The sequence below is a fragment of the Schistocerca piceifrons genome, chromosome 6, assembly GCF_021461385.2.
Source record: "Schistocerca piceifrons isolate TAMUIC-IGC-003096 chromosome 6, iqSchPice1.1, whole genome shotgun sequence".
Classification (NCBI taxonomy): Eukaryota; Metazoa; Arthropoda; class Insecta; order Orthoptera; family Acrididae; genus Schistocerca; species Schistocerca piceifrons.
Genome location: NC_060143.1, coordinates 197,822,461 through 197,842,330, shown reverse-complemented (window position 1 = coordinate 197,842,330; position 19,870 = coordinate 197,822,461). Strand labels below are relative to the sequence as shown.

The following is a 19,870-nucleotide window of genomic DNA, read 5'->3' as shown; positions in this document are numbered from 1 at the left end:
GATGGAACCTTGAGGGACACTACATGCCATTAATTCCCAATCAGATGAAGACTGACTGCTTACTGCACAGGTATTTCGCAACACCCTTTGTTTCCTGTTAGGTAAGTCTCAAACAATTTTGTAGCACTCCTGGTGACACTATAAAATTCTAATTTACTTAAGAGAACACTGTGATTCATGTGGTCAGAGGCTTTTGACAGGTCACAGAAAAGGCCAGTAACCTGTAATTTGTTATCTAATGAATTAAATGTGTGGTGCCGATGAAATCGACACCAGCATCGATGCATCCATCTTTGAACTAAGCTAAGATTATCTTTGGCCTCTTCCGCCATGTTCAGTTCTTTGTGAGCCTTTGTATTTGGGTGACTAAATGAACTACTGCTATATGGGGTTGTTTGGTGTAACTAACCCGAACATCCTCCTCACTGGTGACCCCGACGTGATTTGAACATGCAACCTTCTGATGTGGAGTCAAAGTCAGGGTTGTAATTTTCGCCGTTTTACTGTGTCCGCGACCTCTGCATCAGTTATTTTTGTGTGTATTACATTGACACAGCATTCGAACAATGACTTCGGCCCAGCACCTAACGCTGGATTTTGTGATTGACATGCATTGTGTTGCGGGTGATGTACACCCGCCAGGACTGCAACACAATGCCTCTCACTTGATGATTACGCCGATTTCGCTGGACGTTTTCGAGCCTGCAATGATAAGTGAGGTTAGGAGTGTGCATGACTCCGGCTATCAAACGGCTTTGTTCCCACCACATGTGCTCTCCCTCATCGACTGTGCAGTTACCTCTTACGGATCTCTGTGCAGTGCGGGACCAATGCCGATTTCTGCAAATGCTTCTTTGGACAACCTACCACCGCCACGACGATTTGCCATGCCGCATCTGTGCAGATACCTGCCACGTGGCCAGAACTGCTTCGTTCACAGGTCAACCTCCTCAGCATCTGACCACGCCTGCGCCTGCCTCGGTTCAGCAACAGCACATGCCTTCCTACTTCGATACCTCAGCCTGCAACAGGACCAATAACTTGTTATCTGTGCCTGACCTCCACCTCTGTCCCACTGCTACGCCTCAGTGTTTTGTGCCACGACATTCACCTTATCTGCACACCGTTTTGAGTGGAGTGACTATGAACAGTGAACATTCACACATTCCGTCCCACGTTCGACATAATTCCCCACACTGTGCTTCTGGACAGCCTGCACCTCAGCAGCCTCCCTGCAACATAGGTGGCCCCGGCTCTGATCATATATTGAGCTTTCCGTGGACTAACATGCATTCTCAAGCTTTGAACTTTTTCTCACCTGTCACCCCCGCGCCGGCTCTAGTTGAGCTTCCGCTACCGTTCTCAGCACATCTTGGTGCCTCATCCGTATCGGTCTTCCGTGACACATTAATCCGAACACACCCGCAATGTGTTGAGCTTCCGCAACCGCAATTGACACTTTACGGTGTCTCACCCAGGCCGGCATTCCACGTTGTGACAGATCGCGCTCAACCATAACGTGTCACCTTCACGCTGCCACCCGAACAGCCGTCATTGCCACATCCCCTGGAGGCACACTCTTCTGGAATACTACAGCAACAACAGCTCGTTTCAGGCAGTGCCCCGACAAACTCAGCTCAACCTGTTCTTCTGAACATTCTACAACGCTTACCGACGCTGCCGCCATTTAATCCCGACAGTGCTACAACCTGGTTCAAAATTGCGGACGAAGTGTTCGACCATTACAAACTCAATGAGTCAACCAGGCTTCTGTGCCTCATCACCCACCTGCACGACCAGGAGGACTTGATTACTGACCTGGTCGATGCCCCGGATTCATCTAACCGGTACACTCTAGCTAAAAAGACAGAACTACGTCGGCTTGCACACTCAACTGAGGCAGCAACACGGCAAGTGCTCCACGTTGAGCAACTAGGCAACGACAAACCTTCCCAGCTGTGGAGATGGCTACGTGCCCTGGTCAGTGCCGATCTACTCTCTGACACAGCTCTCCTCGCCATCTGGTCAGATAAACTATCTCCTCACATCCGCTTTGCTCTGGCTAAGAAGTCTCCCGAACCTGTTGAGCTAAGAATGACAATTGCTGACAAGCTATATGATGCATCACTGCTCTATTTCGCCAGCCACTGCCTACTTGACAAGTCTCAGATTCAGGCTCATCGCCCTGCGGCCGGACGTGGCTGGGGCCGCACTGTGCCAACCATTCCGCTCACTCTGGGAAGCAGTAAACAAGCTACTTGGATGTCACCGTCTCCGCCCATGGTCACGCCCCCTCCTGCAACCGAATCTGCTGCGGCCACTGAACCTCAGCCACCGCCACTGGCAATGAATGTTCCGCAGGAAATGCAACCGCACTACCCATACTGTTACTTCCACACACGATTTGGTGAGGCGGCATGGAACTGCAAACCACCCTGCTACTTCCCAAACACCAATCGCAGGTACGTCCAAGTGCCGCCCCCTGTGCACAACATGACAGGCACCCCCCAGTGCTCCATTCTGTTTGGGAACAACCGGATAATTGTGGACGACTTTACATTAAAGACATTTCATGGGGATACCTTTTCCTAGTGGACACAGGCGCCGATGTTTCTCTGCTGCCTACGTCCTTAGTGTCGTCGAACATCTGCTTTCATCATACTTCACTGCAGGCCATGAATTCCACTAAACTACAATGCTTGGGTTCAACTTCCCACATCGTCTCACTCTCCGCTAACTGCAAACTCGAGTGGACTTTTTTAGTGTGCGAAATTGATGAACCTATACTAGGCATTTACTTCTTGTGACAACACAAACTTTCACCGGACCTAGTGTGAAACACCGTGTTTCATCACCCATCCAAGACTCACTTCCCCTCTGCTCCGATGAGGAAACCCCCCCGTGACACATCGGTGCGGGCTCATCTCATCCGTACAAGCTCGTCTCCGTCCCTGAGAAAGTACAAACAATACTAAACCTACCCAGACCTTTGTCATTCAAAGAGCTTCCGACATCTACCTTGGGCTGCGGAGATTCAGGCTCCACTGACGGATGCCTTGGCAGGCACCAACACTTCTGGATCTCGGCCCGTTCTATGGACCCCTGCTATGACTGACTCTTTCACTGCCCTCAAAAATTATCTTGCCGAGGCCTGCACCATCGCGCATCCTCATCCCAATGTGCAGCTTTTCATCACCACAGGCGTGAGCGATACTGCCATCGGAACTGTCCTTAGCCAGACAATTAATGGCCAAACTTCGCCTCTGTAGTTCTTCTCGTGCAAGCTCACCAATGCACAATGGAAATATTCCGTGTTTGACAGGGAGTTACTCGCGCTCTACAGAGTGATTAAGCATTTTAAGACTGACATTGAGGGACGCCCTTTCAATGTTTTAACAGATCACAAACCCCTGGCTGGGGCCATTACAAACCCGCCAGCTGACCCGCCTCCTCGCCGCTTCAGATACATGGACTTCATATCTCAGTTCACCACCGATGTCAGACACACAAAGGGTGCTGACAATATAGTTGCTGATTTCCTTTCATGAGTTGACGCCATCCATTAGCTGTTAGACCTCCAACCCACTGACGAGGAAACACAAAATCTGATTTCAGACTCTACCTCTTCACTACACTTCATCCGCACCACCTTCCCTGGCATTTCTGGTGAGATCTGGTGCGATGACAGTATGGGCATGTTACGCCCCCTCATCCCAAGCAAACTCCGTTGAGCTGTCTTCAACGCATTGCATAATTTAGCCCACCCCGGTGTTCGTGCATCCGCCCGCCTCGTAGCGGAGTGCTTTGTGTTGAGAAATGTCAACAAGGACTACCAGCAATGGGCATGCTCCTGCGTCGTGTGCCAACGCTGCGAAGTACACAAGCACACTTCACCCCCCTTCGGCGCCTTTTCGATGCCTCCTGGGCGTTTCCAGCATATTCATACTGAAATTGTCAAGCCTTTCTCCCCCTCTAACGGCTTTTGTTATGTTCTCTCGTCTATCAACCAAACAACTCGCTGGGTCGAGGCTGTCCCTCTCCCCAATATTACAGCTGAAACTGTTGCCTGAGCTTTCGTCGAGTCATGGGCATCGCGTTTCGGATGTCCTGCTATCATCACGACTGACCAGGGCAGACAATTTGAGTCAGCCCCTGTTCAACGGGATTTGTAACATTTGCGACATCCGGCGCATCCATACCACAGCATATTACCCGCAAAGTAACGGGCTAGTCGAGTGCTGGCACCGCACTTTCAAGGTGGCTCTTCAATGCCACGAGTCTCTCTGGACGGGAGCTCTTCCCCTTGTGCTATTCAGTGTTCATGCGATCTATAAGGAAGACCTCAAAGGCACAATAGCCGAGTTTGTATAGGGCCAGAACATTGTTCTCCCTGCCGAACCTGTGAGCCCTTCTGCTTCTCTCCCTCAGTCTGACTTGCCTTCCTTCGTGGACCGCGTCAAATGCCACTTCTTCAACCTCCATACCCTCCGCCTGCCAGCCATTCTCGCCCTATGGTTCACATCCCGAAATCTCTGGACAATTGTGATTACGTCATGCTCCGAGATGACACTGTCCATGCTCCCCTTGAACCTCTATATACTGGCCTGTACCAAGTTCTCCGGCGCTCAGCCAACATCTATGACATCCAGATGAAATATTCAGCTGTTACTGTCTCTCTTAACAGACTTAAGCCTGCTCATATCGAGCCTTCTTCTACCCCCTTTCAGGCCACGACCATGACACTCACTGTCGTGGCTCACGATGCTCCAACCACTCCCTCCACGTCGGACTGACACACTCGATTGAGTGACTTCCAGCTCTAATCATCGAGCTCTCCTCCGACCTCACCCTCTACTCTTGTTTCACGCGCTCTGTTGAGTGACCACATGCTCCCCACGTCGAGCTTACCTACTATCATGCCCTCGCCGCCAGCACCTTCACCGGTCCCTTCGACCTCTCCATCGTCGCCTGCCTCGCCCTGTCAAGGTTACTCACGCCCCCCCATCTTGAACGTGCCCTCACTCAAGGTGTTTGTGCCTGTCCTCCCCCGGACATAATCCACGACATCTCAATACTACTGCGCGATTATACACTGTTAGTCCTGTGTTTCCCTTCATCCAGTGCTCATGACGCAACCTCTGCCATTCCCTACCACCTAGTGAAATGTGTTCCTTTCCCACCCGACGTCGACCTGGACAAGCTTTGTGTGTTCGCCACACCCTCCAGAGACATTCGTGTGTTCGCCACACCCTCCGGAGACATAGTCATCATTGCTCTGTTCCATCCGCAAACCGCCAGCCTACCTGTTGCCACATGAGCAGCACGCCCAGTACGACGCCCGGCTTGCTTCAACGACTTCCAGGTTCGGTGGCCGAAGCTTCCTTCATGACATCTACCCACATGGCTCCCCAATGACGCTGTTGAGCTGACTGTGGTCCGGCTCCTGCGGACCACCCCTGCCGACACCTTAGGCGCCCCCCCCCCCCCCCCCCAGTCTCTTAAGAGTACTCCGTACTGGGGCGGGGGGGGGGGGGGGGGGGGCAGCTATGTGGCGCCAATGAGGTCGACACCAGCATCGATATGCGTTCGTTTTTGGACTCTGAGCATCATCTTTGGACTCTGAGCATTGTCTTTGGGCTGTTCCGCCATGTTCAGTTCTTTGTGAGCCTTGCATGTGTTTAGGTGAATAAATGAACTACTGCAAAATGGGTGTTGTTTAGTGTAACCAAAGTGAACAACATCCTTTGCCCGGGTTATGATTACCCATCATCATATCCAGAAATGAGGGACATGCTACCCCAGATCCTGCCCACCCACTTTAAAGTGGTGTTTCATCATTTACTCAACCTCCACAACATTCTAATCCAGCCCCATGCCACTCCCAGTCCCAACCCCTTGCCACAAGAATCATTTCCTTATGGAAGACCCAGGTGCAAGGCCTGCCCAATCCATCCACCCAGTACTTCCAATTACAATCCTTTCACAGGCTTATCCTACCCCATCAGAGACCAGGCCAATTGTGAAAGCAGCCATATGTATACCACCTCTGCAGCAATCATTGTACAACTCTTTACCAATCAGCAGTTCACCAGGATGAATGGCCACTGCCAAACTGTGACCAAAAACAAAGTAGTTCACTACCTGTGCCATCTGGATCCTCTCCTCCACTACCAGCTTTTGTGAACTGCACAGATGGGAGTTATCCTTACAACAAATTCTCTGCTCCCGAAATTATTCTGGCCTCAACCTATGGTAACATACTGTCCCCACACCTTCTCCTCAACAGTTTCCAACCTTTCTGTCCTGCCACCTCTTCCCTATTTTCACCCCTCACCATCTTTGTGTGCCACTCTCTGCCAATGCACCTCACCTTTTTTAATTCTGTCCCCAACCCCCTTCCCCACCTCCCTGTCCAACAGCCTCCCAACACTTTGCCTGTTGGCAGTCTAGTCCCTGCACACTCCGCCATACAGTTGCATTCTGGTTCAAGCTGCCAGAGATTACAATCGTGTGTGTGTGTGTGTGTGTGTGTGTGTGTGTGTGTGTGTGTGTGTGTGTGTGCGCGCGCGCGCGCACGCTTGCTTGCTTGTGTGAATGAATGTGTGTGTGTGTGTTTCTCTTTCTTCATTATTACGAAAGGTCGCATTCATGATCTATCGAACAAGGATTAATGTATGTATGTATGTATGAAGGCTGTGGCTAAAAGCTAATGTGTAAGTGTCTTTGAATTGTGCCTGTCTGCAACTGAATGTGTCATCTTTACGGTAAGTAGCAGTCTATCTTTTCCTTTCATTCTTGATAGTCCAACCTATAGTTTCCATTGTTTGATTTTGTAAATAAAGTATTTATGTGGTACAAGTGAGCAGTAATATTGTTGTGTACAGTAGATAACCACACGTGTTGCAGAGTCCCCTTTAAGGATTTTGCAGTTCTTACACTAAAGTCTCAGCACATTTACTCCTTAATGGTTTTTGTCACTGGTCATAAATATCAGTTTCAATTGAATTGTCAGGAGTGCCCAGTGTGATGGGACCACTGTTATTTGCTATATACATAAATGATCCGGCAGACAGTCTGTGCCTTTTTGCTGATGATTCTGTGGTGTATGGGAAGGTATCAAAATTGAGTGACTGTAGGAGGATACAGGATGAGGTAGACAAAATTTCTAGTTAGTGTGATGAATGGCAGCTATCTCTAAATGTAGAAAAATGTTAGTTAATGCAGATGAAAAACAAACCTGTAATGTTAGAATACTGTATTAGTAGTGTGCTGCCTGATGCAGTAGCGTTGATTAAATATCTAGGCGTAACATTGCAAAGCCATATGAAATAGATTGAGCATGTCAGGATTGTAGTAGGGAAGCCAAATAGTCAATTTCAGTTTATTGGGAAAATTTTAGGAAAGTGTGGTTAATCTGTAAATGAGACTGCTTATAGGACACTAGTGCAACACATTTTTGAGTACTGTGCACATTGGATTAAAGGAAGACACTGAAGTAATTCAGAGATGGGAAACAACATGCAAGTAGTATGGAGATGCTTTGGGAATTAAAATTGGAATCACGGGAGGGAATGCAATGTTCTTTTCGAGGAACACTATTGAGAAATTTATAGAACTGGCATTTGACACTGACTGCAGACTGAATCTACTGTTGCCAGTATACACTTTGCGTAAGGACTGGGAAGATAAGATTAGAGAACTTGTATGGAGACACATAGACAGTTTTTTTTCCCTAACTCTGTTTGTGAGTAGAGCAGGAAAGGAAATGACTTATAATGGTATAGGTTACCCTCTGCTGCACACCATACACTGGCTTAGAAGTATCTAGTAGATGTAGATGTAGATGAATTTTGGTTTGCACAGTGGTAATACAAGAAGAAATAATTTTCTTGTAGACTTTGTTTCTTTGTTACACTTCAGAGGGAAGTTACATACTTTAGCACAAAGCTATTCAACAAGCTCCTATCTAACAAAGTGCAGGAAATTGGTAATCCTTACCAGTTTAAATAAAAGTTAAAAACATATGTACATTATTTGTTATTCCTACAAATTGTATTGTTATTTAGATTCAAGGACTGGCTATTCCTGTTAGCTGCATGGCAAATAACAGTGCTCATTGCAGAGTTGCATGGTAAGCAATAGTGTACTGTAAACAGGCCTAAGTTGATGTACAGCATGTTTCACAGTTCATGTTACACACTTCTAGAGGTTGTAGAGGGGCTTAGTAGATCAAGTTTTATGTAGGAACCCATTTTTCTTATGCAGTTTGCCTGTTATGCAGGCTAACCACATTCATGAATGATATGGTGACACAGTGTCAAGCGGTATCCTCTGTTTCCATCTGCTTTGTTTTCATGCTTCCTGATGATGCATCAGGTGACATTATGGTGACTAGTACTGCAGTAACATGGTGCCTGAGTACGCATTCGCAGAGGACAACAATACTTTGTTAATTTACCATGTTTGTCAGAGTAGAACAAAGGCTGCAGGAAAGTGGGAAATTCCCAAGTGATAGAGCAAAAATTGTGGTGCTCTAAGAACACAGTGCACTGTTGTATTGGAAGAGGAAGTGCTTCATCAAGTTGAAGAGAACTCGTTGATGAGTACTAGAGCCATTGCATGTCACTTAGATGTGTCTCACTCGTCTTTCTGTCATGTTCTGCATGAACAGCAGCTCCACCTATATTACCCTCAGAAGGTACACACTATGCTCCAGGCGGATTTTGTGCCATGTGTCAATTTCTGTACTTGGTTTTTACACCATTGTGTGGATTTTCCTCAGTTTCCAAGGCAAATTTTGTTTATTGATGAAGTGCATTTCAACAGGGAAGGTATTTTGAATGCTTGAAATAGCCATGTTTGTGATTAGAAGAACCCGAAAGTCACGTGTACGTAAAGATTTCAGCACACCTTCACCATCAATGTCTGTGCAGGTATCTGCGATGATTGTGTGATTGGGCCATACATCCTTCCTCCCCCCATAAAACGTGCCAAGTACTTGACATTCGTGCAACAAATGCTGGCGGAGTTTTTTGAAAATGTGCCGTTGGACATTCATTTTGAATTGTGGTGACAGCATGATGGTGCGGCAGTACATTTTTCAGTTCACATCCAAAACCATGGAATGTAGTGCACAGCGACAGGTGGATCGATCAAGGTGAGCATGCTTGGCCACCAAGATCCACAGACTTAACCCCTTTGGCAGCTGTTGTAATATCACCATAAATAGGAGGGAAATCTGTACATCTTAATTCCTTGTAACTTGGAAACTAACCATTTCCGGACGTGGGTTCGTATGTAAAACTTAATTTACTATGTCCCCCCTACAGCCTATAGAAGTGTGTAACATGAATTGTGGAACACCTTGCAGGTATGGATAAATATTTTCTTCAGAAGATACCAGTGTAATCAAGTAAATATAAGATACCAACTGAAGATAAACATCAGCTATTTAATGCAATTGCACCAATTTTTTTTTCAATATTGTGCCTTTTCTTTCGATTTACTAGCTTATGTTTAGCTGGCATAAGCACAAATAGTATTAAGTAGTGTAGTTATTATTTACATAATGTTCAGATTAAATTTTGAAGAGTTGTTTTGCGTTTGTTAATATATTAGTTGACTTATCCCTTTGCCTAGAAATTTCATCATCATCATCATCTTCTTCTTCTTCTTCTTCTTCTTCTTCTTTCAGAGGTGTTAAATTTGGAATTCATGAGATATAATTTTCATTTCAGATGGCGAGAAGACTTGGAAAGGACCATACTATTTCATTCAGACTGCTGATATTCAGTTTGGGCTGATTGACCGTTACATTTTGAAACTAACAAATCCAGGTTGGGAGAAAGAAATTGAATTAGCTGAAAAATCAGTAGAAAAAATCAATAGTCTGACACCTAAGCCAAAATTTGTTGTTATGTGTGGAGATTTGTGTGATGCTGTGCCAGGTATGTTTTAAGTATTTTTTGATAAACAGGAATTTATTTCTTGTTTCTTGAGTTTGGTTTTCTATCTGAGAGTAATATAAATTCAGTCAGAACTTATGAAGCCATATATAATTGTTTGAAACAATTTTTTTTCTGTTTTCAATGTTCTGGGTGCAATGTACCTTCTGTTCATCAGAGTCCCATTCATGTATATGCAGGGTCTTCACAACTATTGTAAGAGAAGGAAGTATAATAGAAAAAAACCGTGAACTGTACCATAAAATCTTCTCGGATTGACAGCCAAGTCAAGTGTTATTCTCTGGCAAAGTTTCAGCAAGTTTCTTACTTGCCATCTTCAGGCGAAGAAGATGGCAAGTAAGAAACTTGCTGAAACATTGCCGGAGAGAAATGCATTGACTCGGCTGTCAGCTCGAGAAGATCTTATCATCAAGATTCGCTGAGAAAGTCTGCATTCCCATGAACTGCACATGGTTCACTGGATGACATGCATGGACATAAAGAAAGAAATTAAAAAATATTATTTTAATGGCTATAAAGTTAGCACAGTGTTAAAAAACGTGGTAAGACATGCGGACACACCAATAAGAATAAGGTCACTTTTAAATGGAAATGCAGTTAAGATAAAGTAAATTCTTTCTTTGGGCAATGATGAAAGAGATTAAACAAATGGTATTTTTGGAGACAATAAAAATAAGTTCATGTTTTCTTACTGCTATAGGGCCTGTCTGGCCGAGGGTGGGACTTAGTGGTGGGTTGGTGGGGCCCAGTGACAGACTGGTTGCTGAGAAGACACTTTATTGCCTTTAATTGCATTTGTTCATAATCAGTGAGAGTTTGACATCCCCATAATGATACGGCCGTCCAATGATGGTAAGCAGGCAGCTGGCCCACACCCCAGATGGACGGTACTTGTGACGGCACCCGATGATGCTCACGTTGGCTCTAGGAAATGAGTCAGTGGTCTGAGGCTCGTGACAGCGGCTTACTGCTTCTCCGCACTGTGTCAGTCCTCTGATGTTGAACACCTGTGCCCAGATGTGGCTCACGTCTTCCACAGTGATGAGGGATGACTGCTGTGCATGGTGCATGACCTGCTACCTCCTGACAGATGTCTGGCAGCAAGTGGTGTAGATGCAGGCCTGCTGTGCTGTAGCACCAAGCTCTCAGGGTTTACTTAGTGTGACAGGCTGCTGCCCTCTCCTGAACGTGAACCCACGACTGCAAGTGGCGGAGCCCATTCGTCTGGTCGTCTAGCGTCATCCAGGTGTTGTGGTAGTACTACTGGGCTCTGAATGCATCTGTCTCGAAATTCACAGTTATATATACTGCTCCGTAGAGCATTTGTTGCACTGTCGCCTGGCTCCCAGTCATATAGCTTGTAACATAGTTCTAGCCCTGGTGTGGTGACACCGTCCTGCCCACTTCGGCTATTACTGCTGCACAGTGCTGGTTTTGCAGAGCACGGCTAGCCTATCTTGCAATCCTTTTGCACGCATTTTGCTGTAATGTACACATCACCACACTGTGCTTACCAGCCATCGATAGCTAACTCAATGCTCCACGGCAGCTTCTTACAAATTTAACGTGAGACTAGTTAGTGGCACTAGATGACCTGGTAATTATAAGAAATAGGAACAAGTCCAAATTAGTGCTTGATTAGATAGATAAAAAAGGGTCTCATATTTAATAAGGATGAAAAAATGGAGAACTTGTAGGCTTACCTTGAATACATGGAAAGCGACTTGCCATCCATATGTTAGAGAAGGAGAATAAGATAAGCTTTGCTAGTCAATATATTACAAGAAAAGATAGAATGTTGATTGAGAAAGCGAGTAAGCTGGCTGTAGTTTATAGTCCTAGAAAATGAAACAACTATATGGAGTGTTACATAATATGTTTTGATGATAAGAATGGTTGAAAACAGGCCTCCAGAAACAGAAAAAATTATTTTTTATGTGAGAAAGCGCAGAAATGTGTCTGCCTGGAAGTAAATGATTATTTTTATTTAAAAATGGAGTTACATTAGATCGGTACACTTTGTCCAACAGTTTTTTGTGGTGAGCAGATTCTATCTTAAAATGTGATTATGGGAAGTCTGCAGAACGCTTACCTACAGCTGTTAGAACCTGTTCATTGGACCCAAAACTTTTTCTATCAACAAATTTCTTCACTTGTGAGAATTAATCGAGATAAAAAGATCCCACATCTTGACTCAAGGGTGGATGTTCTGGTAATTCATTCTTCATACTTGAAATCATATCTGTATATGGAATATTTTGGCCAAGAGTTCCCTTTTGGAGAGTTTGGCTGCCTGGTGCAAGTTTTTGGTGACTTGAATATCAATGATGAACTGGACAACTCACAATCTGCAAGCGGAGAAAATCTCTGCCCCAGCAGGGAGTCTAACCTGGGCCCCTCGCATGGTTCTCAGGCATGTTGACCACTCAGCTGCAGAGGCGGGCACTTCATACCTAATAATTCATACTTAATTTCTAAGTTTTCCCATTACTATGATACATTTGTGGCTAGGTGCATTGTCCTGATGACATTTCAGTGTATTCCCATGTTCTTTTTCTTTTAATCTCATTTGTTCCAGAGACTTACGTAGCATCTGTCACATATTACTTTACCGTTTGCAGTGTATTCAGTAAGAAGAATCTTTTTGCATCTTGTAAAGTTCTAACATAAAATTTCTAGCTGATAAAGATGACTTTGCTCCTTTTGGTGCAAGGCCACTAGCCACTAGCTTCCCTTCATTGCTTTATTGTTGTTTTATTCCTGGGACCAAGCAAAGGGGTGTATTGGTTAATACATTTCACTGGCATTTGGGAGTACATTGGTTCAAATCCCAGTATGGGCTCTCAGTTTTTGGCTTTCCATGATTTCCCTAAATTGCAGATGTCAAGATTGTTTCCTGTAAAAAACACATCTGATTTTTTCCTTTAGGGTAAGTCTTTAATGACCATGAGCTCAATGTGACATTAAAGTCTAACCTTTTTTTTTCATTTCTGGTGTGTAGTGGTGAACCCATTGCCTTACTCACAGCAAGAAATTGCTGAACAAAATCAGTTTGTTTCCAAAATGTTTATTTCGAAACAATCTGAACATTGCTGAGAGATTCAGTTTCACACTTTCTGTTGCTTATCGTTCAACAAATGAGCCGCAGATTTTTCATTAATATTTCTCATAGTTATTCTTTTCTTTTGATATGCCTTTATCATAAGCTGTTTCAGCCATTGTTTATTGCCAGTCGTCCAATACTGTGTTGTGTAGTGCGTTTTTTGGGTGTTTTCCTTTATGGTTGCAGTTTTGGTATGTTCTATACATGAGTTAACTTCAAGAGAAGTATAGCCATTTTTGAACTCTATGTACCCATTTCTTATCAGGTGAAAATGAAAGAACCTTGTAGGAGCTTATATTTGTGATAATCTTCCCAAAACAGAATTTTACTGTGGCACAGTATTCTGTTGAATCCGTTTGAATGAAACACACAACACAGTGTGAAAACAAAACTCTTCTTGAATTAAAGTGACACTTCTGAATGATTTTCATGCAACAATATAACTACAAAAATCATTGATGTCAGTGCCATCTGTGTACCAGAAAGACATTTTCTTCTTGATCCTATTTGTTTACTGTGTCAAGTGCATTGTATTTCCAGATGATCTCATCTGGGGTTTATAGATTAATGCAAAACAGACACTGAATTAGAAGACAGAAGTTGTGCGCATTTGAAAAGGGTTATGATAGAAATTTGATCACAGAGCTTCATTACCTCTCCCATTGCGCAGGCTGGTTGACACGAGATGTCTGTGTAAGAATTTACTTGTACAAATTTAGTTTATATTAAATAAATTCATTAAACTGACAGTATCTGCATCTATGATTGAACAGACTATGTATCAAACAATGGAGAGTCCAGGATGGAATTGTAATAATAATAATAATAATATGAAACAGATAGATTGCTACTCACCATATAAAGGAGATGCTACATCAAACACAGGCACAACAAAAAGAACGGCTGTACACTTTAGCCTGTGTGACTCTGTGTGCATTTTCTATTCCAGAAGAAGGCCTTTTGGCCAAAAACTGAAATATACAGCAGTCTTTTTCATCGTGCCTGTCTGCGACTCTGTGTTTCCTCTTTGGTGAGCAGCAATCTATCCTTTACATAATACAGCCTGTGTACCACGTAAGAAGGCACTGAGTACGAGACAGGCACATTTAAAACTAGAGTGGGAAGCAGACTAAGCTGTAGGAAAATGTCTTTCTTCATATTTAGAAAAACACACACACACATACACACACAAAAATCACCTCTGTTGTCTCTGGGTACTGAGATCGAACTGCAGTGAGTAGCAGCCATGGCCGCATTGGATTAGTGGCAGGTGCAGGAGAGATGTGGGGCATGGAGAGAGAAAGGATAGCAGGGAAAGGGTGGAGAAAAATGCTGTATTGCTGCCTGCAGCAGTATGCATGGTATTTGGTGGGTGCAGCATCGGTAGGCTGTTGAGGGGGGGAGTGGAAAGGACTATGCAGGTGAGATTATGTAGTTTAACTTTTGCCTTCAGAGCCAGTAGATATGAAGAAACAGTAATAGGTGTACACAGTGGGAGAAAAGAAAAAATGAAGAGAACTGTTGGAATAATATTGTCAATTTTTGTGACTGAATATGTCTTCTAATTAAAAGTGATATTTATTTAAGTAAGAGTACCATCCAGAAAATTGTATTCATTTCCAAGAAAGGAACATAATAAATAATCTATGTTAACAGAAATTAATATTACACATTTGCATACATTGTTAAATACCTATATTTTGACAAGTATGCTAATTTTCTATTTGTGTGTATTCATATTTGCAGTTTTTGTATCTGGCTAACGTATTTATATTTGATGCTGTTATGGTTTTCATGCAACTAATTTATGTAGGTGGTGATCCTGATGTATACAAAAGGCAAATTGCAACCTTCAAAAGAATATTCAGCAAGCTGAACCCTGAAATACCTATGGTTTGTGTTTGTGGGAATCATGATGTTGGTGACCATCCTACTAAAGAAACAATGAAAATGTGAGTGTTATGTCATCACATGAATTCTAATGTTTCATATAATGGAAAAAAGGTCTAATTTTATTTCCATTCACTGGAAACAAGATTATGCAATGTGAAGCAACCACAAGCTGCAGTTATATCATGACACTTAATCAGAGTTATTGAAGGTATACCATGGGGTTGTTTTGTATTGTTTCTCTCAACATTTTTTCTTCAGATTGCAGGTGCAGTGACCGTTTCTATAAAAAGGCTGCAAACTCGAAAAAAATATTAATTTTTTATCATTGTGATGTAAAATTTAGTCAACATTATTTTTGCTGATATAAATTTGTATTTTCCTTCACCAATATTACATTTCACTAAATGCAGCTAACTAAGAGGTGAACATACCTTTCCTGTAAAAACTTAAATAAATGAAACATGAAGGAAGCCGTAATTAAGATACAAAGAGCAGCTGCTGTGTGGCATCTTGAAGTGAATCTTCTTACATTCCTTGGCAGGCATAATAGTGACCAGCTTTGTGAGCCATAACAGGTGAACTTCAGGTGGCTGCAGCACATACACGCTTCATATGAGAATAAACAACACCATCCGAGAAGCAATCCTTATAAAAGTAAAAATTAAATACATTAATAACTGCAGTGCATTAAAATACAAAACATGACTTACATATTAACATTTTCTTTCTTTCATCATTACAAACTCTAACAATGGACAGGACAAAGCAACAAAAGAACAGTTAAATGCAACTCAGATATTCTCTTTGTATGATGAGTAGCCATTTGGCCAGAGATGCATAAATCCAGAACATATTGTCATATCAGTCTTTGTGTGTATCTTAACTGCTATCAAAAGTTCAAATGATGTTTTCAGAACACTTCTGCAGTATGTTGACTGTCTGACACATTGAACTGATGGTACTACGTTATACCATTTGGTAGGGTTGTCAATACCAAGCATAGTGATGATTGTGGCTGGAATAGAGTTGATCCTCTCAATCTGTCCATTGGCTCTAGGGAATCCTTTGTTATTAAAATATTTTCACTTTTTTTTCTGTCCTGCAGTACTCCTCAAATTCACGAAAATTAAAGCAAGTCTGTCTATTGGTAATTACTTGGACTGAATTTCTAAAATAAGTTTACTGTTACCCCAACTTACTAACTGCTTCTGCCAATTTTGTTGTCTTTACAGGATACCACCAGGTAAACGTGTTAAATGCAACAGTGATATTTACAATGTGGTTGTATCATTTGTGAGTTGATCGAAGGGGTCCAACGAAATTTCTGTGATAAGTATTCTTCTGATCAAAAGTTTCTATACACCTATTAGTGGAATTACATGTGGAGTATGTGTGTCCTTTGTTTTTATCACAGCTTGAACTCTGCTGGGGACACTTTCAGTGAGGAGTTTGAATGTCTGTGAAGGAATGGCAGCCCATTCATTCTCAAGATCTAAAACGAGATGATGTTGCAAGCCGAGGTATGGAATGAAGCTGACATTCTGAAACATCCCAAAGATGTTCCATTGGCTTTGAGTTGGGACTTTGGGTGGGCCAGTCTGTTTGAGAAATGTTGTTGTCCACAAACCATTGTCTCACTGAAGCTACTTCATGACTGTGTTCATTTTCAAGCTGGTTCAATCATTCATCATATATGATCTGTTTTTCTACTGTACACAGTACACAATGCTGTAAAATGTGTTCACCTCCTTCTGCATTCAGTGTTTTCCCAAGTGCAATAAGAAGGCTGCACCCCAATCTTGAAAAACACATCAATACTGTAACACCATCTCCTCCTTACTTCAATATTGACACCACACGTGACGGCAGGTAATATTCTCCAGACATTAAACCCAAACCCTTCCATCAGATTACCTCAGATCATAGTGTGATTCATCACTCTAAAACTCATTTTCAGTCATCCACCATCTAGTGGCATTGCTCTTTACACAATCTCAAGCACCGCTATAGAGTAGTGTGGCTTATGAGGAACGGCTTGACCTTTGTACCTCTTTTTTACTCCCAATGTACAGTCAGTGTTGGTAGAACTTTGGAACTCACAAGTGATTACTTCCACTGATTTAATGTGATTTTTTACAACCAACCTCTGCAATGCTGAACAGTCCTGTGTGCCAGGTCTTACGTTTACTGTGAGTGCTCCTTTGAATTTCCACTTCATAATCACGTCACCAACCGTCGACCTGGACAGCTTTTGAAAGGTTGAAATGCCCCTGATGGGTTTGTTACTCAGGTTACATCCAATGACTTGCTGTTCAGGTTTCTCTACTGACCACGCAATGCACCATGCCTGCTTTTATCCACCTCTCTTGACATCTGGTGGTCAGTTCTGCATTACATAGGGGTGTCCAGATACTTTTGATCAGATAGTGTATATAATGACCTTCTTTCTTTGAATAAGAGGTGAACAAAACCTTCCTTCTTTCCTGATTTATTACTCAAATTTAAACATTGTACACAATTGGAGATTACACTTTTCACCTTGTCAGTCAAATCTGCTATTTAAAAAATTGTTTTACATCCTCTTGACTTTGTTTAAGTCCTTTCTCATGTGCAAATTTGATGATTTCACATTGCAGAGTGTGTGGGACAGCTAAGTCTATTTTCCATCATTGAATCTATGGTTTTATACACAATACTCTGCAAACAATGGACAATAAACAAAGTACCACTGGCATTCTTTTTAGACTTAAGTAAGGCGTTTGACAAACATAATGTTGGACAAGCTCAAAGTATATGGCATTAGAGGCACTGCACTAAAATGGTTCACATTGTACTTGACAACAGGAAACAGAAAATACAAATAAAACATGAACTAATAGAAAACTCGAGGATAGATTTTTGCTCCAATCATCTTTCTCCTGTACATAAATGATTTGGACCTAAACATTGAATCAAATACAAATACTTTGCTTGCAGGTGACACAAGCATCCTAATTACAGGAAACATCCCAAATCAGCTACAAGCATCTGTAAATAAATCTACAGCATAGCTAATAAGATGGTTTGAGGGGAATATACTACCAATAAACACCAAAAACAACATTCCTAAATTTCTGTTTAAAAGGTGACAATGAATTCCAACAAAATTTCATGTTCTTTGGAAACAATGTTTTTAGGCATATGGCCTCAAAATAACTTCAAATGGCATACACATACAAACAAAATAATTGAAACACTGAATAAAATATGTTACAGTCTAAAATTGCTATCTGTTAAAGCAAGTTTTAACACTGACCGAAGTGCCTACTTTGCTCAGTTCTGTAGCATCCTACTGTATGGAATTGTATTCTGGGGTACACTTAGTTCAGTCATTTTCCTAAACCAGAACAGAACTATATGAGCAGTGCAACATGCTGTAAGTATGTTAGACAGAAATTAAAACTTCCACAGTAAACATTGGTTTGTAAATTTACAGTACTTCCACATAAGGTAAAAATAATACCATCATTCACACTGTTTTGTAAAACCCTAAGGACATTCATATTAGATTACTGTTTCTATTCAGCAGCAGAATTTTTAGAACATTTGAGATACAAGAGATTTGAAACAAGACAGTGCAGCTACTGCAAATAATGAAAGCTCTTTTGTAGATACGGCTAAAATTTATGTATCTACTGAAAGAATACTGTGTTTTTACTGTGTTGTGTTACTGTTTTGTTTTGTGTTTGTTCTTTCAATCAGGAAAGATTTTTTGCATGAATAAATAAATAAATAAACTTGGAAAGACTTCCATATCGCATTAAAAAGTTTTCATAAGGTCATTCTCTGAGAAGGATCTTGATTGCCGTGAAACCGTAGTACTTCTCTATTCTTGGACCTTCCTCATTCTAGCTATTAAACTATCAGCAAAAACATGCAGTTGATTTACACAGTGTTTTACAGCATCTGTATGTTTCATCTGAGAACCAGATAGGTGTTTAGTGGTGTAGGAATACTGTGTGGGACTAAAGCCCACCTTACTGTTCTTAGCAACAGGTGTTTCTTATCCATGTTCTTTTGCAATGCAGCACAGACTGTTACAATTTTAAAATGTATTCCTAATAAATACACTGATAATTTCATTAAAGCATTAACAATAGCCAAGGCTTCAAGCTCATAACTACTGCATTTCTTGTCTTGAGATGGTGTTTTCTCCTCATGTAAGAGACTATGTGGAACTTGTCATCGTGTGGAGATTTTCTAATGACACAGTTCCACTGCTTTATTTGCTTACATGTATGTAGTTCAGTTTGAATGTTCACCTCTGCTCTTCCTAAAACTTATATTCCTGATTATTCCACAGGAAATCACTCAGAGGTGTGGCAGTTATATAGAGTAATTTGAGATAATCTTTCTAAAATATCCTGCTAGTTACAGGAAACTTTGTTGTGCTGCAATATGGAAAATTTTGAACAGATTGAAGGTTTATCTGTGAAGTATTACTCTAGCATTGTGGTAGTGAATTTTATAATTCATCTCTAATATGAACCACACTTTACATAAGGATTTTGTTCCTTTGCTTAGCTCTTTGCAGTAAACAGTCCACAATGATTTTTGTTTATTTATTACTGTTTCCCCATTTGCCACAGGGAGAACTGCTCATTTTTTCTTTGTTGAAGAATTTTAAGAAGCTGCCTTCTTATATCAATCGCTGTACTCCTTGGCTCTTACAAATTTTAATAAATTCAGCAGTGAACTCTCTAGAGCACTGATGTGTGTCTGCCATTTTAAAATTTATTGTGCACAACAGATAAGAAACTTAGACTAAACAAACAGGTGACTCAAACACATTTTGCATACCAGATTTGCAGTGATCTCCTGCCCACTTCCTACAATTTGTGTGTGCAGATGTGGTTTGTGCCCATAGAGT

The 19,870-nt window shown here is 42.1% G+C and overlaps 1 protein-coding gene across 2 annotated transcripts in view; it reads left to right on the top strand.

Moving 5' to 3' along the window:
- LOC124802648 (serine/threonine-protein phosphatase CPPED1-like) overlaps positions 1–19,870 on the top strand; it is a 143,056-nt gene that overhangs the window by 70,114 nt on the left and 53,072 nt on the right. For both annotated transcript variants that reach the window (XM_047263552.1, XM_047263551.1), the window contains 2 exons: positions 9,738–9,947; positions 14,882–15,020. In XM_047263552.1, coding sequence (XP_047119508.1) covers positions 9,738–9,947; positions 14,882–15,020 — 349 coding nt within the window. The remainder of the gene's footprint in view (positions 1–9,737; positions 9,948–14,881; positions 15,021–19,870) is intronic.